The sequence below is a fragment of the Neolamprologus multifasciatus genome, chromosome 20 (assembly GCF_963576455.1).
Source record: "Neolamprologus multifasciatus chromosome 20, fNeoMul1.2, whole genome shotgun sequence".
NCBI lineage: Eukaryota > Metazoa > Chordata > Actinopteri > Cichliformes > Cichlidae > Neolamprologus > Neolamprologus multifasciatus.
The window spans coordinates 24,072,037-24,090,788 of record NC_140458.1 but is presented as its reverse complement, the minus strand read 5'-3'; the positions used below and the strand labels follow the sequence as shown (position 1 = coordinate 24,090,788).

Below are 18,752 nucleotides of genomic sequence, written 5' to 3'. Positions count from 1 at the left end.
ATTACTTAATAGGACTAGACTTTGCAATCCCAAATGACTGGGCTCAGTACTCGTCTTGAGGGGGTTTTGAGGCATCATTTCAATTGGCTGTCCCCACAAAGACAGGAAATATGTAATCGGCTTAATTTGTTTTGTTTGTCAGCAGTGTAGCATCCACAGTTTTCAAGATATTATGTGATGGTAAAAACCCATGACAGCTTGAGTCTATTTAATTTTTGGTAAAAAATAAATAAATTAATTAATTAAATAAAAAATTATCGGATCAAAGTCAAGGCCCCACAAAATGTGAAAAGCAGTAAAAGCTTTATTTTACCCACAATTTATTTTCTTCAAACTTCCCAATAACAGGGTCTCTGGGGATGTGAGCAACTGGGTTGACCTTCATTTTTAGTGCCCAAGTTGACCAGTGCAATATGAAAGGACATATGGTTACTCCCCCCAATATGAGAGCCTACAACGTCAAGATGGACCCATAATGTTTCGCAAAAGAAATCACACACTGCATGAATACATCTTAAAAATCTCACGTTTTTACAGCTTATAAAAGCAAAAGATTTCAGCCAATTCTGCCCCAATGATGTGGGTGAAAAAAATAAACCATTTTAGACTGTATGTGCTTCAAGGTCACAGGTCAAAGGTCAGGTATCAGCGGGTTGTCAGCAGGCTGACGTCAGCATGTTGTAATAAAAATCATAAAACATCAAAGTTTTATTACAGCCCCTGCCGTTTGGGGGACAGTTCTTGTTTCATTAATGAGTTAGTGTAACATAGTGCAGTGATGTGTCATTTCTCCACACAAATAAACACGAGCAGCACATTAAGCACACTGTTACTCTTCTCTTCATAAATAAAACCTGAGATGTACAGGGTGATACACACCAATACAAAGACATAAACAGTCTAATGTATTAGTAACTTTGTAATAAGAAATGTCAACAAGTTCATTCAGAATGAGAATAATTAAGAATGCATCGTCTCTCAAACCGCTTTACACACACACAGCAGTTTTGTGAACTCACTTGATCCACATGAGGGAGTTGTAGAACTCCGGATCAATGGACTCCAGGTCGTGAAGGGTCAGCGGCTTGTTGAGGATGCGCTTGTAAAATGGCAGTGAGAAACCAGTGTCGATGAACTTGCCATGGAAAAGAGCCTGAGGGGGAAATGCATGTTCATCATTATTACACACAATCAATCAATCAATCAATCAAAGCTTTATTCGCCACATGCAGGTTGCCCTGCAGTGAAATGGGACACCCCCCGACCTTACACACACAACACAGACATTACATGGGGATACAAGTCGGAGATTGGCAGCGTTACAGAAAAACACTGAAATGTACACTACAATGGGAAAGTACAAGAGGAAAAAAAGAGACCTCTACTCATGCTGTGCTTCCATGGTAGGACAGCATGAGAACAGGAAACAAAAAAACTCCTCTGCACAAAAAGCACATAAATGTCCACAGCACAACATTGTGAAGGACATGACAAGCCACAGGATTGGGTGGGGGGTGAGGAGTAATCCGAAGCGAACACAGCAGCCGCCCTGCACAGCGCTACCATTCCAGCGCGGCACACAGACCCGCTGTGTTCCCCGCAGGAAACAAGCATCGAAGACGTTTGAAAAGGGAGGGGGATGAATGTGGTGGAATGTATGCTTATCAGTGTAAGTGTGTGCGTGTCCATAGTTCGCCCTGCCAGGCTAAGTAAACAGTCTACCAGCCAACCCAGGTGGCCTTGCATGGAATGGGAAGGAACACACTCAACACAGTCGTTATCAGGGAGTTTTTGTTCGGCTCCGGCCTTGAGCCCACAGCTGGCGCCGAAGGGGTAGCCGCATTATTATAACGGTGATTTTTCTTTTACAAACAACTCATGAGAATTTCAAGCTGTTTTAACACTCCGACACCGACACTGGTCTCTCAATCTCCCGTTGGATAGCTGCGAGTTTCTCCATGATGTTATTTACCTTCAATTCCGTGGTCTTTTCAGTCTTTTGCTCACAGAGCAGATTCTGAGACCTCACAACCGCAGCCAACTGATCCGTGATGTAATCCAGCTTTCGCCCAGAGGTGTTGTTCCGAGTGGATTCTTCCCTGATGTAATCCAATATACGCTCAGAGGTGTTATTCTGAGCCTTCACTGCAGCCGTTAGCGCCTCCAAGCTCTTAACCATGCTGCATTCAGTGAGCCTTTTCTGAGAAGCCGCACCTCGTCCCATCATTTCAATCCCAGCGGGCAGCCTTTGGGGGGTTTGAACAGCCAGTTCCGCTTTCTTAATTCTCCGATAAGCCAAGGCCAAGCCAGCTCCGATCAGCAAGAACCCTGTTATCATGGTTCCGAATAGGTAGATATCTTCAGCGTCCTCGATCGACAGTCCCACCAGGCACACGATCCTCCATGTCTGCCACCCGTCCATCGTGTATCCGGCAGGGAAAGTCCCTCCAGGGCACTCGGGCTCTCCTGAGCCCAGACTTCTCGTTGAGAAAAGGGTGTCAATAGCATTCAGAGACCAGTTGATCAAATCCATAATTCTCTTTAGGTTTTAGAAACAGACTGTGAGAGTGTGTTCCAGGGAAAGTAATACAAAAAAAACAAAAACAAAAAAAAAACGAGACAAGACAAGGACATGAGTAGCTAAGCAGGGAAGATAAGGGAGAGGAGGGGAGAAAAGTGCGACCGCCTTCGCTGAGAGCCAAAGAGAAACACCTTACTGTTATAAATAATGCTACAGTGACTCTTACAATATCTTACTTGCCATTACAGCTTTAAAACCAGCATATGAGAAAGTGACTAACCATGGCAATAAAGCGTCCTATGAACTTGAAATACTTGAGGTGGTCAGGGTTGATGTAGGAGGCTGGGTTGATCTGAAGACAGTAGTTATCTTTACCAGCATATTCAAACAGGCAATACATCGGGTTCAAAACCTCATGGGACAGCAGGAAGAACCACTCCCTGTGAGTGAGGAGAAGACAAGGCAGAAGTGAGTGTGGGATGAGAAATCCAGCAAATACATAAATTAAAATGACAGCAGCAGCCCAATAATAGTTCTATGCTATGAATTCTGAGACCTCTCATAACTAACCTGGAAACACCGCCATAGTCAAGCCCTTCTTCTCCAGGGAAGATGATCCACAGCCTCCTTCGCAGATCTTGAGCATTTAAGCTCATTATCTATAACAAAGACAACAGACTGATATACCACCTGTGAAATCACTATTATTCTAAAACAAAATACCCCAGTATCATAATTAGGAATTTTACAGTCTGCTTACTTTATACCCTGCACTTTTGTCATTATTATGCATTAATAAATACAATGAACAGTGTGGCTCAAGGTGGTTGCTGTACCTGCTGGAAGGAGTCCTCAAACAGGGTTTTTCTGGATACGTTGATCTTGACGTGTTGAGGCATCGCCAGTTGCTGGAGAAAAGAAAAATGCCAGCAACAGTTAATTTTCCAGTGAAGACTCACTGGTTCGCCTTAAAGGAAGGATTACGTTTTTTTTTTTATTTAACATGGTACGCACACAAATATTACACATGCACACTAAATAAAGCATAAACAGTGCACTCCTCTGTTTATGATGACTTGGGATTTTTTGTTATCCATCGAAGACTGTGGGAGTTCAGACAACAACAAATTGAGTTGAAATGAACCTAAGGTCATCAGTCACCGTGAATAAATTTATGACTGACTAAACTGAATTCATCTCTACTTTATTTCATCACGCAATTTGAGAGATCCATTAGAAAGATATGAAATAATCCAGTTTCCACATGGTGTCAGTGGATATGGTGTAATCACAAAATACCAGGAATCTGCAGATTTTTACTCTAAAGACAACAACTCCTTTCCCACCTGGCACCAGAATCTGAAGTACTGTACTTTGGCTTTGAAGTCTCGAACATAGGTGATCTGGGGTCCATTTTCACTGTGACAAAAAAGAAGGAAAAACCAGAGTTTCATTTAATTCGTTAATACCTTAAATATTACTTTCAGATATTTTGATCTCACACTCGCTTCCACTCCCATGATTGCCCACATAAATGTCCTTGCAAAATATTTTTTAAAAAAAGCGATCCACTTACAAAAACGTACACGAGAAGGTTATAAACATGTGAATTTTGCCACTGTTCATCTTAGTTTACATAACCACATTCTCATCACCTTCCACCCAAACTGGTTTTTCCACCTGAGTGAAAAAAACCAGACCCAAGCCTCAACTCAGTAACTATCAGGACTGAGAATGCTGTAGGGGACTACGTGACCCATTAGTCATATCAGACTAATGCGTCACGACTTCTAAAATTAGAGAGGGATTCTTAGGACAGTGACACATATGACTAAAAATCAGCTGAAACATAACTATCAGGTATATCAAAGCTACCTTGATATGCCAGATGCTAGATCAACTGTGAAATCAAACTATTTATGTTGACCCCCCTCCCAAAAAAGCAAAACAAAAAACAACAAACAAAAAAGGTCTTCAAGTACCTGCCTTTGTTTCAGTAACAGCTTATTAGCACACCAGAATGACTTTCTGCATAACATTAAACCAGTCTTTTGTATTCTCTGGCTGGAAACCCAAACACACTTGCTTACTTATCTGTGGCACACAGAGCAGTTGAAAAGACTGTGTGCAGCCATAATGTCACTGACAGTGAATCCAGATCACATGTCACTAACAAATGATAGTTAAAAAGGGGCCACTAAAAGGAAAAACAAAATCCCAAAGACAAACCAATAAGTTATTTTAGAAACAAATTCATATAGCAGCACAGCTTTTTGTTATTGTGTTTCTTTAGTACCTTCTTCAGTCAAACCAAACTATTAAGATAAAACATGGTAGTTGTTTCCAAAATACTCAGAATGTCTTTTAAAAGAATGATGATTATGTTTAGAAGAACACAAAGATGGTTTGAGATATAAACGTGTTTGTTGCTTCTGTTACAAAGTATCATTATGGCAGTAATTAGCAATAAAACTATTTTTGAAAAGAATGTACATCTTTTAGTTAGCCAATGTGACTGTGTCTTCTATATCTTTCTGAAGCCTTAAAAGTTTGGGAGAATGGAAAGGAATGCATTGGAATAACATACAGTGAGGATTTTCCAGTGCGGGGGTCGATGTAGGTGGTGGTTCTCCTGGTGTGGTCGACAAAATAAGGAATACCGTCTACAGTGAAGCGCATCTCCCAGCCTTCAGGAAGGGGCTTCTCATTCAGCAAACTGAAAAACGACATTGGACCTTTTCCTGTTTAATGTTCTCAGTAAAGGTTATCAAAAAAACCCAAACAAAACAAAAAATATTACAGATATGCAAGTTTTACATGTTTATCTGATAACAAAAACAGTGGAATATTCAATTCAATTCAATTTTATTTATATAGCGCCAAATCACAACAAAAGTCGCCTCAATATGCAAACACACACACACTAACCCCTGTGTTCTTGGATCCTCCCACTGTGTTGACCGTGTAGGGTGATGCACAAAATAAACTCTGCCATTGGAGTCTGTTCTCTTCTCTGCAAGCACACAAAATGAGACATTATATTGCCCTACCCTAACTCCATCTTTACTTTACATTATAATAGATTAATGCAAAAGCCACAATTAAGCATAGCTACCTTTGAATTCATTAACTTTATAATTATTGAGAAATTAGGGACGAGTGTCTTTTTCATGCTACAAATATCTCTACCTTAATCAAATATAAAGATAGCTTAATTTAAAGGGGTTATATTAAATAATAAAAATAAATCCTGCTGTGGCTATCATGATATAACACTTTATATCAAGGCTGGCAGCTCAGCAGCTACCAGGCTACTGCTAGAAAAAAAAGTCCCCAATGTAGACATCGAATATAATCCAACAGGTTCCAGAAGACAGTCACAATAAATGTTGAAAACTGATGTTCAAATGGTAAAACAATGAAAAATTCAAATGTGACAGAAAATATGAGAACAATATGTGATTTAAGCCACTTCCAATGAGAGTGTAGGACACTGATTGACATATGTGAGAGTTCATCTCAGCAACTGGAACCTTGAATGTCCGCTGGTAAAACACTATCAGCAACAAAGCAGTGCACAACAAGCAAATGGCTTCCTGTGTGGATGTCTCTTAGCAACAATTGTAGTTAACAGTGACAGAAACTTTTGTATTTAAATGAGAAAGTCATTATGACCTTACCCCATCCCTGTGGTAGAGGCCCAAGAGGATCATACTCCTTATTTTGAGTGGCTGTGGCCTGGTCTTGGGCCTACACATCAGAAGATGATTGTTAATGAAGCGTGTTCACTTGTATGTATGACATAACAGACATGCCAAGCTTTGCGTTTAACAAGCTTGGCATATGCAGTGGCATAGCAATCCCAACTACTGTGCATCTTTTTGTGTTTTCAACCCACCAAACAAAGTCAGAGTACGGGGTGGAGGCATAGAACTTGTCCCCATGTTGCTCATAAAATAACCAGAGGTTTAATGTCCTTAAAACAAAAATAACTCATAATGGACTTCAGGAGGCAGGCAGGAGGTCACAGGTCCACTCCCCTCTCAATATAAATGGAGAACAGGTAGAATCTGTCTCCACCTTCAAGTTTCCGGGCACCAACATGTCCGCTGACCTCACCTGGACCCACCTGCCCTCTGGCCGGCGCCTCAGGTCATTCTGGTCCCACACCTCCAGAGTCAAAAACAGCTTCTTCCACTGGGCCATTTGGATTGTTAACAAACACCGTCCCCCCACACCCCGCTTATTCCTGCTGTCTACTATTTGTATTTTATTCTGACACAGGTGGCGTGGAGCACCCACAATTTCGTTGTACATGTACAATGACAATAAAGGGCTATTCTATTCTATATTAGAGCAAGAGGCCTGTAACTACAGGGCCAAAGTAACATCTCAAAAGCAGTGAGCCACCTTTTTCCATTAATAGCAATGTCACAGAAATATGGCAACATAAAGTAAACTATAAGCTATATCCAGCACAGTACTTATGTATATATTTTGTATAAAATGCTTCAAGAAAAGAAAGATATCTAGCTTTTTTTCTCAACTTGCATCCTTCAATTGATCTTCAATCAAAATCCGATTTCCTAATCATTTAGTATTTGTGTCTGTGAAGGTTCTCAGTAATCCAGGTCATCGTAGTCAAAGGAGCTTGCAAAGAAAAGCGTCTGAACTTCTTTAAGTTGCTTGAAGACGTTTCACCTCTCATCCGAGAAGCTTCTTCAGTTCTAAGGTCAAATTCTTGAAGTCAGATGGAATTCACATGATAAGGTGGGGCCAGGTTTCACAATGAGCTCACCCGAAACCCTGGCTGATTGCGACCCACACCCATTTTCACACCTTGGCTCAGGCGATTAGAGGATCATCAGGGGGTCTTTTTGTCCCTCTTTGGGGGGATACTCCCACTAGGTTTAAATCTGGGACTCCCCATCATTTGACCTTAGAACTGAAGAAGCTTCTCGGATGAGAGGTGAAACGTCTTCAAATAACTTAAAGAAGTCCAGATGCTTTTCTTTGCATTTAGTATTTGTATTACAAGACTCTGTAAATTCACAGATGAGACACACCTATAGTCACTATATTCCAGCTTATTACCATCCAAGTCAACACAATGCATCACATGATAAAGAGGATGTCTCACCCCAAATATAAATCTCTGGTTGAACTGCTGCATGGCGCCCTGCAGCTGGCTTCGCTGGTGCTGCCATTGTTCATAATTGCGCACTGTCTCCACAGTGGGGCGTTGCCATGTGGTGGTACGTGTCATGTGATCAACAAAGTAGACCCGCCCCATTTGGTCAACACGACGCTCCCAGCTGAAGGCGTATGGGGGGGAAGAGATAAGTGCTTTAATGACAGAAAAACCATACACTTTTTCCAGGCTAAAGGACATGACAAATATATCACTGGACGAAGTGAACAACAAGAATATTACCAGTATCTACTATTATAACAGTCCAATAACACTAGAGATGACTTTCTGAGAAAAATCTAAGTGAAAGAGGGGTTTTTTTGTTTACCCATGGGGCAGTGGTTCAGGCCGTTCCCACGTTGTTTTCTTCTCCACGTGATCAACATAATAAAGCCTGCCGTTCTGATCCACTCTCTGCTCCCATCTAGAAAAAGGAACAATGATAAAGTTCAGGACACTTTTCTTAATGGTGCAAGACATTACTCTAGCAGATTATGTACAGATTTATCATTTCTAGCATTTTCTACATGAGTCATCCTAGTAGAAAAACAGCTAACAGCCAGTGAAGGTCACAATGATGTCATAGGATCACAGAGCTCAGAAAGGGATGTTTACAGAATTACAGGCTGGATGAAGCCAGACCAAAAAAAGACCATGATCGTCACAACCATGTTTAATATATAAAATGTGAGATAAAGTCATTCACTGTTTAGGCATATCTGCTCTCAACAGACAAACAAGTAGCATGTCACCTTGTCTTTTCAGTAAGAAGATTCTGCTATGCTAAAAGCTGCTCTCACATTTATCACTCATGTCTGCATATTATTTGTGAGATTTTTTATCTTTACAATATTCGACATACTCCATCATCTAATGTGTCATTAGATTGATGAATGGGATATAAATGCTCATCTGACTTTGCCTTATTCAGGTATTTCTGTTCTGTTTTAGAAAACATTAATTTACGGCTAAACAACAGCCCCTTTTCTTTATGTTTTCCTCAGTAGTTAAGCATTTTTTCTCTAGATGAAGCTTCCTTTTCTTGGTCCATTTATACTACAGCGCAGTCAGCCGCTTTAGCAATTAGCAGTTTGGCTTGGGCACTATTATTGCTTAGTGTGGCTTTGGAGATTAAATAATCGTTTCCATTCTTTCACGTTCATGACTTATGACTGTACAGAAAATCTCTCTCAGTTCTTCTGCAAGAATTAGAAAATGAGCACCAACCCAGGAGGCAAGGGTCCTGTGCTGACTGCGGGGACTCTGGGAGTGACAGCAGGGGTGATGGTGCTGGTCGGCTGCCTGGTTGCTGCAGCTCCAGAACCGGAGGCCACTGTGGAGTTCCTGTCAGAGCCCCATGATGGACTTGAGTCTGGGGCTGATGAGGAACCCGAGGCCGGCGCTCGCACTGGGGTATCAGAACCTGACTGGCCGTCGCTGCAGTCTGCTGCAGCAGAGCCATTGCTGGAAGATGCTGAGGAAAGAAAATGGTGGATCCTCACTTTAAACACGGCCAGAGCATATGAACAAGGCTTCAACAGGCTTCACACTGCTCTAAACAAATTTTAAGAAAGTTTTTTCTGCTCTTGAATGTCACTACTGTGTGATGTCACTATTTCCTTAAAATATTCACCTTAGGGACATGGATCTAACTATGAGCACTTTTGTTCAAATCTTTTTTTACTGGTGAGGGCCAGCCAATTAGAAGAAACTTAACTTAAAATGGCTCGTTTCAGACAGCGAATGAACTGCATAGTTGAAACAAAGAACACTCTAAGTTTAATAAAGATTATTTTGAGCTGCCAATCATGAATTGTGTGAATCGGCCCCATTTTGGAGTGCAAGAACAAAACTGTGGAATTAATATGATTATAACAGATCATTAAGGCGCATGTGTGAGAGGATTTAGCTAGAAATGATCTTATTGTGCATCTCTGTGTTGCTGTGCATGAAGAAAGCTCATATTTAAGGAAACCGGTTGTACAAACATATCCAGAGCAAGTTGTGTTTTGGCTCAATTCCAGATCTACCTCTTGGTTAAATATTTGACACTGGAATGATGGTAGAGAGTGGGTATAGAAAAAGAGTGTCTCTTCTTCGTTTTCCTTTAGTTCATAGTTTCAGTGTCTCGACAGATTAGAGTAGTTTTCACTCATTAAATCTCTTACCTGGTGAAGAGGTGGGTCTGCGTGGGGTTGGAGGTGGAGGTCTAGATGGCCTAGGTGGTCGAACAGGCCTCAGCCCTGTTGAAGATACCGATGGAGACCCTGTGCTGTTTACTGATCTACGGCCACTAGGAGAGGACTTGTGCTCTATGCTGTCCACAGCCGGAGAGCTGTCTCGACTGTGCCTGTGGAGGAGGGTGGGTGGATACTGATAAACAAAGCAGGAAAAAAAAGAAAGAAGAAGAAACCAGAAATGTGACACTGGTAGAACTTGACTAAAGACAGGAAGATGTACTGTACCTTATGGAATGATCACCATTTGGCTGCGACTCCCCATTTGATGTACCTGAATTAAAAACATGCAAGAGAAATCAGTCAAAATGAGAGATTCTGTTAGAATGTAACATAACCAGTCAAATAATTAAGAACTCTGCTATTAGTACTGCTGATATGGATGAAAAGTTGAACTTCTGAAAAAAACATGTCAAAATATCTTCAGTCCCCTTTTTCAGTTTAAAAAAAAAATTTGTAAAATAAAACAAAAAAATGACAACATAAAATGAAAAACTTCACATGCTTCTAATGTAAGTTCCTCTTTGTGCTCTTCTGTGACTCACTGTGATGGTCGGCTTCTGCTTTTGCGAACATATCAGGATCAACAGTCATGCCGTCAAGGCAGACAGACAGGTCCCCCACCACGTCTGACTCGTCCCTGTCTGCACACAGTTGTAAGGTCTGCACCACCTCAGAAACTACATACAAGAAACACATGATGGTCAGTGCTACTATGGCATCTGAAATACAAACCTTGCCATTAATGATGCCACCAAACTTTACCTCAGTCAGTGGTATAATGTCCCTTAAAAAATTCTAACCAACAATACACAGTAGTATTTTATACAACACTCATAGTAGGAAAAAAACGTACTTTTTGCCCCCGTAAGCCTCCTGAGATCACATACTGGATACTAACAAAAAGAAATAAATATAAAAGTACTGCTATAACCATTTATTGATAGCACAGTGACAGAAGCAGTTTACCCTGCTCACCTCCAGGAGATTTAATTATATATTATAATATATGTTTTAATTAAATGAGAAAGATTACTTAAAAGACTGTTTTCCTGCTTCTGTTATGGCTAAATATTGTACCTAGTACAATAATGAAAAGGTTCATTTTTGAGGGGGAAAACAACACCAAAACACAAAAAACAAACACAACAAATGATTTCAAACATGAAATCTTGAATATTTAAATTACATTTATGGCAATCAGCATGCGTTTCCCTGCTCTAATATCAAACATAAGTCAGCTCTTGACATTTGATTTGCTCCCAGAGCTCCCTGTCATTAGCGCTGCTCTGCTGGACAGGGTCCATGCATGAACTGAATGGGGTCTTTATGAGGGAAAAACAAAAAGATAAACAGACCAAAAATCTTCCAGCATACAAGCAGATGACAACGATTATAAATGGAATACTCTACTGATTGTTTTACTGGGTGTAAGTCAGATAAACCACATTTGTAAGTGCTCTGAAATTCTTTCTGTATTCCACAGTTGCCTGATTTATTTATTTACTGTGCAACATGTGCTGCAGTGAAACCATGTAAACCTGCATCAACTCAGCAGGAAATTATCTGACAAAGACTTTGGTGGGCAGGAAGTGATGTGGTTTATACTTGCAGCAGTTTACTTTTGCAGTAGAAAATTACTAGTTAATCATTACTGTCTAATTGTCTACACATATAATTTCTTATATTTACCAATCTCCTTTGTTCTATGTGCAACTGTTGTGTTACTTGGGTTAGCCAAAGTGCATTTCTACCGCTTGTATCCAGGATCTTATTTACAGTCAATTCATTGATTTTCTGCTGCATATTATTATGTGCCGGAGCCTATCACAGCTGTCTGACTTGTGTATCAAACTTCTTTGTCAAGGCACAAGAATTTGTAAAACAGGGACTTTTTCTCCAATTTACACTTTCTGTGGTACTTTGAGTACATCTTGCTTCATCACTGGCAAACGTCTGTATGTGATAAACATCCTTTAAAGGGTTGAGGGTTTCCCTTTTTTTGTCATCAGATGCTTGCAAAATTTATTCTCTATATTTGATCCCTTCGCAAAAGTTTTACTAAATTATACATCTTTATAATCATATATATGTCAACTCTGAGGCAAGGCTCAGAGTGACAAGACACTGTTTTTACCAAGCTAACATGCTTCATCCTGCAGCTCTTCTAGGGGTAAGTTGAGGTATTCCTCAGAGAGCCAAGAAGCATAATCTCCCAGCTGTTTCCTTTCAACTGGACATGTCCCCACACAGCTCACCTAGGAGGCATCTTAGTCAGATGCCTGAACCACCTCAGCTGGCTCCTTGTAGTGTGGAAGTACAGGAGCTCTACTCTGACCCCACCCAAATGACTAGACTCCTTACTCTACCTTTAAGGCAGAACGCACCTTTTTTCCCTTTGTGTCATATATACTCACTTTTCATGTCATTAGATTTGAGTGTTTCACTAAGATCCAGCGTGGCCATCCCTAGCAACAGATCTGACTTCAGGGTCTGGTGGCTCCACACACGAAACACTAGTTTGCTGAATGGAGTTACGATCCTGTGAAAACCAATATATTTAGAAACAGTTACCTTTGAAAGTTTAAAAAACAAACGAAAAAGAGAAAGAAAAAAACAAACACAAATGCTTTTTTCGATTGAAAAGCTAACATAGGAAAGTTCTTCATGGTTGTGTACACCATTTCAACAACCAGGTTGACAGATTAATACGTGCTGATAGTGTTTTTATAGACTTTCCATTGTCTAAATGAATAAATCTGTAAGCAGTTCTTATTCCACTTCTCAATCACAAGTCCTTAGCTAGCCAATGTCAAGTGAATACCATTTTGTGTGAGTCTTAAAACCTTTTACAGCTCCAATCTAACATTTGTGTTAAGTACAATTCCCAATGATAAGTTCTACAAGCATCAATAATTACAAATATAGGAAATAACAACCAATTACTCTCAGGAATTCCCAGCACTGCAATCTATTTGACAACTGTTTTTACCACGCAAAACAGTGAAAGCCACTTTGTCTGTATGAGCAGCAAAAATCTTTGTGTTGTCCTGAAAGCGAACCACAGACAATGAAGTTCGAAAGCTATTCAGGGACAGTGAGTGTCCATAACTGTCACTACCACAGTTGTTTAACAGTCACCAGGAAAAGAGACAGTGGATATGTGGACTGGGTCCGGTTACACCCCATAGTAAACACTTGTTATATAATAACGCTTCCCCCGTTGGTCTAAAAGAAACTGTAGGAGGGTTCTATAATAAGAAGGCCACTTTGCATAGGAGACACTGGATAGGCTAAAATTAAGGGGGTGCTAAATGTGTGAATATTTTTACTGCAGGAAGGGAAGTGGTGTGAGTGCACTAAATGTGAAGTGCATTCTTGGAAACAGGAGTCCTGTAAATGCACAGGACACTCACCCAACTGTGTGGGACTGTAATTGCTAATGGAAGCCAATTCCAAACACACAGGTCTTTAAATTTCTCTTCTCTTTAAACTGGAAAGTCTCTATGAAAACCAAGCCCAAGAGCGCATGCACGAAAAACAATTGCACAGTTTGAAATTCTATTTTTATATTCTCATGAGAGAAACTGACAGTTTGCTGGGGAAATGATGATTTGTCTTACCACATAGTGCAGTCAGCAGTAATCTTGCATGGTACACTTCTTTCTTTGAGCCAAAACCCAAATTACTACTTAATTTGGTAGTAATTAATACTGTTTTTATTAATCACTTAATGCAGTCTCGAGGGATTATAGCCATTAAATGGGCTGTAAAAATGTTTGAACAATGGAATGATGCTCTTCTCACCGAGGAGCACAAGCATTATTTACTATATGCTCTCTTTTTGATATGCATATTTTATAAGCTACAAATATAAACTACTATCATTTTATTAGTGCCAAAACTTTTGTTTTTCTTCAACATAGTTGAATATTTCTCACTCCATAGAGATGCTTAGAGAATTTTTTAAAGGGTGCCCTTTGTTTTTGCTGATTTTCATATGGATATTTATACAAACATGGGCAAAGTTTCAAATAATGAGGTCAGCATTTGTACAAGTAGTTCTGGTGAGTTAAAAATTAGGGTTTTAGATGTTGTATGATGTCAAAAACAGGGGATATCCTTAATATGGTCATCTCACAGCTGTATTAACCTACTGTTCAAACCTCCTGTTTGCAAGAAGAGGACTGAAAAGGGTCTGTCGCAACATAAGATGAATACAGATCTTTTTAAACTGTGAATGATGCAATTACTCTACTCTGCTCTCTAGTTGTTTCGTTTCTCCCTCTGAAAACACTACATCCAGATGAACAGAATTGAGGATTTGATAAATACACAGTTGGTTTGGTTTCCTGAAAATATAAGTAGTAACATTTATGACAATAAACAGTCTATGGCATCTATCATCTATCTGAGTAAGTAGGCTATTAGATGTTTTATGGGCACATTTAAACATTAGAATTCATTCTGTATCCTTTCTCATAAATTCAAACATTTGCAAATTAAATACAGGTTTTATTTAGACAGGTTTGGCTCGAGTTAAATACCTTTTATGGGTAATAAAATAGAAGTATGGCATAGGAGTATCTATGATATGAATTAATATACGAGTCTAGTAATCCTGGCAAGACTGACTCACACAGTGAGCGGCTGCTTCCATTTGGGGCTGTGAGTGTTGGTACATTTCTCTGTTTTCTTGGACTGGCCGTCGACTGTCACTTCCACATAGGGACTGGGACCAAACCAGTTTTTCTTGTTTTCTTTCAGTTTTGCTGATAGCACTAAACAGGGAGAATACATAGAGTAAATGAGCAGTCAGATGTTGGAGTCCAAAACAAAACAAATAAATTGTTTACAACTTTAATTTAGGAACAAAATACTAGTATGAAGGCAGTGGGGGAACAATTATTTCATCCCCTGCTGAATTTACAAGTTTACTTACAAAGAAATGGACAGTCATTTTAATGAAGAGAAACAGTCCCAACCGCTAAAACTCTAAACCCTTTAGGTTTCTAGGCTGCCGCTTGGCAGCTTGAGGTTTCTGTTCCCTTCACAGATTTTTCTACAGGATTCAGGTCTGGAGACTGGTTAGAACACTATGTGACCTTAATGTGCTGCTGCTTTAGCTACTTCTGTGCTGTCTTGACAGTATGTTTTGAGACATTGTCATGATGGAAGACTGATCCACGGACCCATGTGCATGTCTACGACCCAGCTGACGTCTTGGGCAGCTCTTTGGTCTTGCCCATGGTGACGGATATGTTGGAATGGAAGAAATTGATTCTGTGGAGAGGTGTGCTTCATACACAGTATGAGTTGAGATCAGGAATATAATAAATTTAATTGACTGACTGATTGTAATTAGTGGGAGCCAGAATTGTGGTGTGGTTGTAGGGGATGAAATTCTTATTTCACTCTATGACATGCAAATCAGTTTGTTCTGGATTTTGTGGTTGGTATTCTCTCACTCTATTATTACCATAACAATTAGAGACTGTTCCTTTCTTTGTGAATGAGCAAACATACAAATTTTGTTTTTTTTAACTGGTAGTAAAAAATATGCAGTAAAAGCAAGAAGCACAGATTTTTACTAATGAGAACATCTGCAAAACTTAAGCAGCTATCTGAATGGTCAGAAATAAAATAAGTGAACCTGACTTTTATTTTAACCTCTGTCTTCTTTGATGAAGACCGAAGACTCACCAACGATTTGTAGCTGTGCCCTAATAGGGTATCCATTGGAAGTGCCCGACTTGGTGGCTCCACTGGCCATGACATAGGGCTGGGATAAAGGCCTGTAGACAACACATCATTAGGTTGGTGACAATCATGCAGAACTCATACAGATATGACTAAATGATCTCATCTGTAAGTTGCAGATGTGCACCATACTGGTGAGATCATTTAGCTCAGATATATTTAGCTTACACTGTGAGCTGAACTGATTTCTGACTATTAATAGGTTAAAAAATATATAAAACACTACATTAAAAAGATTTATATTTCACAAATTATCTCTGCAAATCTACACTGTACAGTAAAATAGAAAAGTATCAGAGCTTTAAGCAAATTTTCATTAACTACAGGAGTTATACTGCAACTATATTTCTTACTGAAATATTCTTAAAATGTACAACATCTGAGATTAAAATAGTACACAATGACTTTCATTTATACACAGTCACAGACATTTGGTGGCAAAGCTGGGAAACAAACCACTAACTATTTGATTAATGGAAAGCTCGCTCCAACACCTGTCTGTAAAGTGCTCTGAGACTACATTTGTTGCAACTAAAACTGAATTAATGTCAATTTAATCAGCTGCAGTTCAGCAGTCAAAGCTATAACAGTCAGTCACTGTAAGAACCTTGCAAGATGCATAAAGCACATCAAGCTCCTACATCTTCCATTGCTGACACAAAAGTATCATAACTGTGGGCTCCAAATTACCTCTAATGCATATTTCTTCCTATATTCCTGTCATTTTACAGTGCAAATGCTTTCACTGGGTTTGGCTTGAAGCAAGCAGCCTTTACCCGATTATCTTCAAAGTCTAAGATAAACAAGAAATACGCCAAATCATTATTCTTATTCTGTGCAAACAAGTTAGCTTAGCTCAACGGACACCCTACTTAGGACATCAGCAACATGCATACATATTTTTTCCTTTGTACAAAGACTTAAATAATGTCATCTCCTGGAGAGTCATTTTGAATAGTAGAAAGTCTACATTAAAAATAAATAAATAAAAAATTGTATTTCCATTCAGGATTCCATCCTTAACAACACTAAACAGTATAATGACCTGTTAAACGTCAGCAACAAGAAAACAGACTGACGGTAAACTCAAAATGAAAAGAATATCAGTTCAAGCAACAGTAAAAGTCTCCTAAATACTGCATCATCATGGAAGGTAATAAAAGACCACAAAAGGAGGCAAAGGCCAGGGCTGCAGGCTGTGAAACCTGTAAGGTGGCTGTAAAAGCAAATCTTATGGGTCTAACAAAAAAACTTGTGATCTTTGTCACCAGTCTTCACTTTAAGATCACAATTTCATTTATATAATACATGAGAGCAATTACATAAAGCTCACGCCAAAAATACACCAACAACAGCAATAATTGGTTCTGAGGATAAGGTTGCCAGGGCCAGTTATACTGTTTGCTTATAAGCATGTCAACAGCATATGAACTCCAAAAGCTCTGAAGCAGGCCATGTGATCTTTTCTTGATTGTGGTTACTTCAGTGTGGCACTGAATAATGCAGGGTCCTCAGCTCTAGCTCATCCAACAGTCTAAGCACACAGCAGAGCAGGAGAAAGTGAGGAGCTCCCGGGTAAACTTTCACGTTGGCTACTGGTCTCAGTCAATAATTCATTATAATTGCTGACTTTGCATCCTTGCAAGTAGGCTGAATGTGTATCATGGATGAGTGTATTTCCTGGATACTAAACTGGATTTTTGTGTTTTCAGCTAAGCAACATCTCCCACTATTTCACAAAGTGCATCTGGGGTTTCTTGAAACTAATCTGAACTCAGACTGATTCAACTATTGCCTGTTAGTGCTGTGGTGTTGCAGCTGAACCAACTATTTTGAACAGTATGACCAAAACCGCATAAGAGGAGCTTTTCATTACTATATGCTGAACTTCTATTGTCAAGGTTGCTAACACCTTGTTAACTCACATGGGTACGCTGTTTACATCATGACTAAGAGGGCAAAACAATGCAGCACATCAAAACAACATACCGTCGCGATGACGAACACGAAATCTTTGTCAGATAAAAGGGACAAATGGGTTTTCTAATATTACGATTCAAGTAAACAATACTCAAAAACCGTCATTATAAGTAAAAATCGGAGACTGTTGAGAACAATTGCGACTGAGGGCACAAAATAACGTAAACGTCATTCTTGCATTATGTTTACAAAGCAATTATGTCAAAAGAGAAAACTATGCGGTCAGGACAGCTTGCTAATGGAGGGCACTTGGGAGAAGTGACGTTTGACAGGTGCAGTCAGTTTTCCGAAGAGTCAACAAGCTTCCGTATACCTTTAATAACACTTCTTTTCACTGCTTCACTGACACGAACCCATTTATAATAATACAAATTCCATTCCTCAATAGCGTACTGAGAAATGACTCCATGGCGTAAACATTTAATCGAACTACTAAAATATCAGATTGAGTGTGGCGCACCTTCCTTCGCAAATGACAGCACATAGCTGAGAAGAAACTACTCAATGTACCTCCACATTCCGTGTCTTGGATGCTAAGCTAAGAAACGTTCGTAAGATTACATAATTTAATCCAACTAGGAATTGATAACAAGCTAACGCTAATTCGGTTAGCCGGAGAAAGAAGTACAGTATGTCCTGGTTGCCAAAGTCAAAAGCCATGAAGCTGACCACTTTTAGTTATGTTCGCCGCTGTGCCTTTTTAACTAGAGTTGCTGAGTACGTGTTGAATGTCAGCTGGCCACCAGAATTGACAGCCTGGTGCCATCCCAGCCCAGGCTAATTACTAGCCTGCTAGCTTGTGTCATCATCATGGCTGGCTGGAAATCCCAAAGTCCAACGGCTGTGGAAAAAGCTAATATCACCGATGAGAACTCTAGTAATTGGCTCCCATTACTTACCGGAGTCCGAGCGAGGAGCTGTAAAACTAACGCGCTGTACCTAAAGTGTCCACCCAGCCTTCGCTCACCAGGATGTTTGGGTTTCTGTTGGGGGTTTCACTTCAAGGAAGAAGAAACTTCCACCATCTTCGTAAGCTCGTATCACGTGATCGAAACAAGGTGGA

At 39.8% G+C, this 18,752-nt stretch overlaps 1 protein-coding gene across 4 annotated transcripts in view; it reads right to left on the bottom strand.

Annotated features, from left to right (window-relative positions):
- itchb (itchy E3 ubiquitin protein ligase b) overlaps positions 1–18,752 on the bottom strand; it is a 24,080-nt gene extending 5,328 nt beyond the window's left edge. For all 4 annotated transcript variants that reach the window (XM_085145842.1, XM_085145839.1, XM_085145840.1 and 1 more), the window contains exons 1-18: positions 18,589–18,752; positions 15,653–15,744; positions 14,589–14,730; positions 12,367–12,491; positions 10,495–10,629; positions 10,178–10,223; positions 9,881–10,062; positions 8,940–9,186; positions 8,041–8,136; positions 7,662–7,836; positions 6,202–6,271; positions 5,450–5,534; positions 5,109–5,237; positions 3,868–3,940; positions 3,358–3,429; positions 3,092–3,180; positions 2,802–2,961; positions 1,020–1,153 (exon numbers count right to left, since the gene is read on the bottom strand). In XM_085145842.1, the coding sequence (XP_085001968.1) occupies positions 1,020–1,153; positions 2,802–2,961; positions 3,092–3,180; positions 3,358–3,429; positions 3,868–3,940; positions 5,109–5,237; positions 5,450–5,534; positions 6,202–6,271; positions 7,662–7,836; positions 8,041–8,136; positions 8,940–9,186; positions 9,881–10,062; positions 10,178–10,223; positions 10,495–10,629; positions 12,367–12,491; positions 14,589–14,730; positions 15,653–15,722 (2,030 nt within the window). In that variant the 5' untranslated portion in view covers positions 15,723–15,744; positions 18,589–18,752. The remainder of the gene's footprint in view (positions 1–1,019; positions 1,154–2,801; positions 2,962–3,091; positions 3,181–3,357; positions 3,430–3,867; positions 3,941–5,108; positions 5,238–5,449; positions 5,535–6,201; positions 6,272–7,661; positions 7,837–8,040; positions 8,137–8,939; positions 9,187–9,880; positions 10,063–10,177; positions 10,224–10,494; positions 10,630–12,366; positions 12,492–14,588; positions 14,731–15,652; positions 15,745–18,588) is intronic.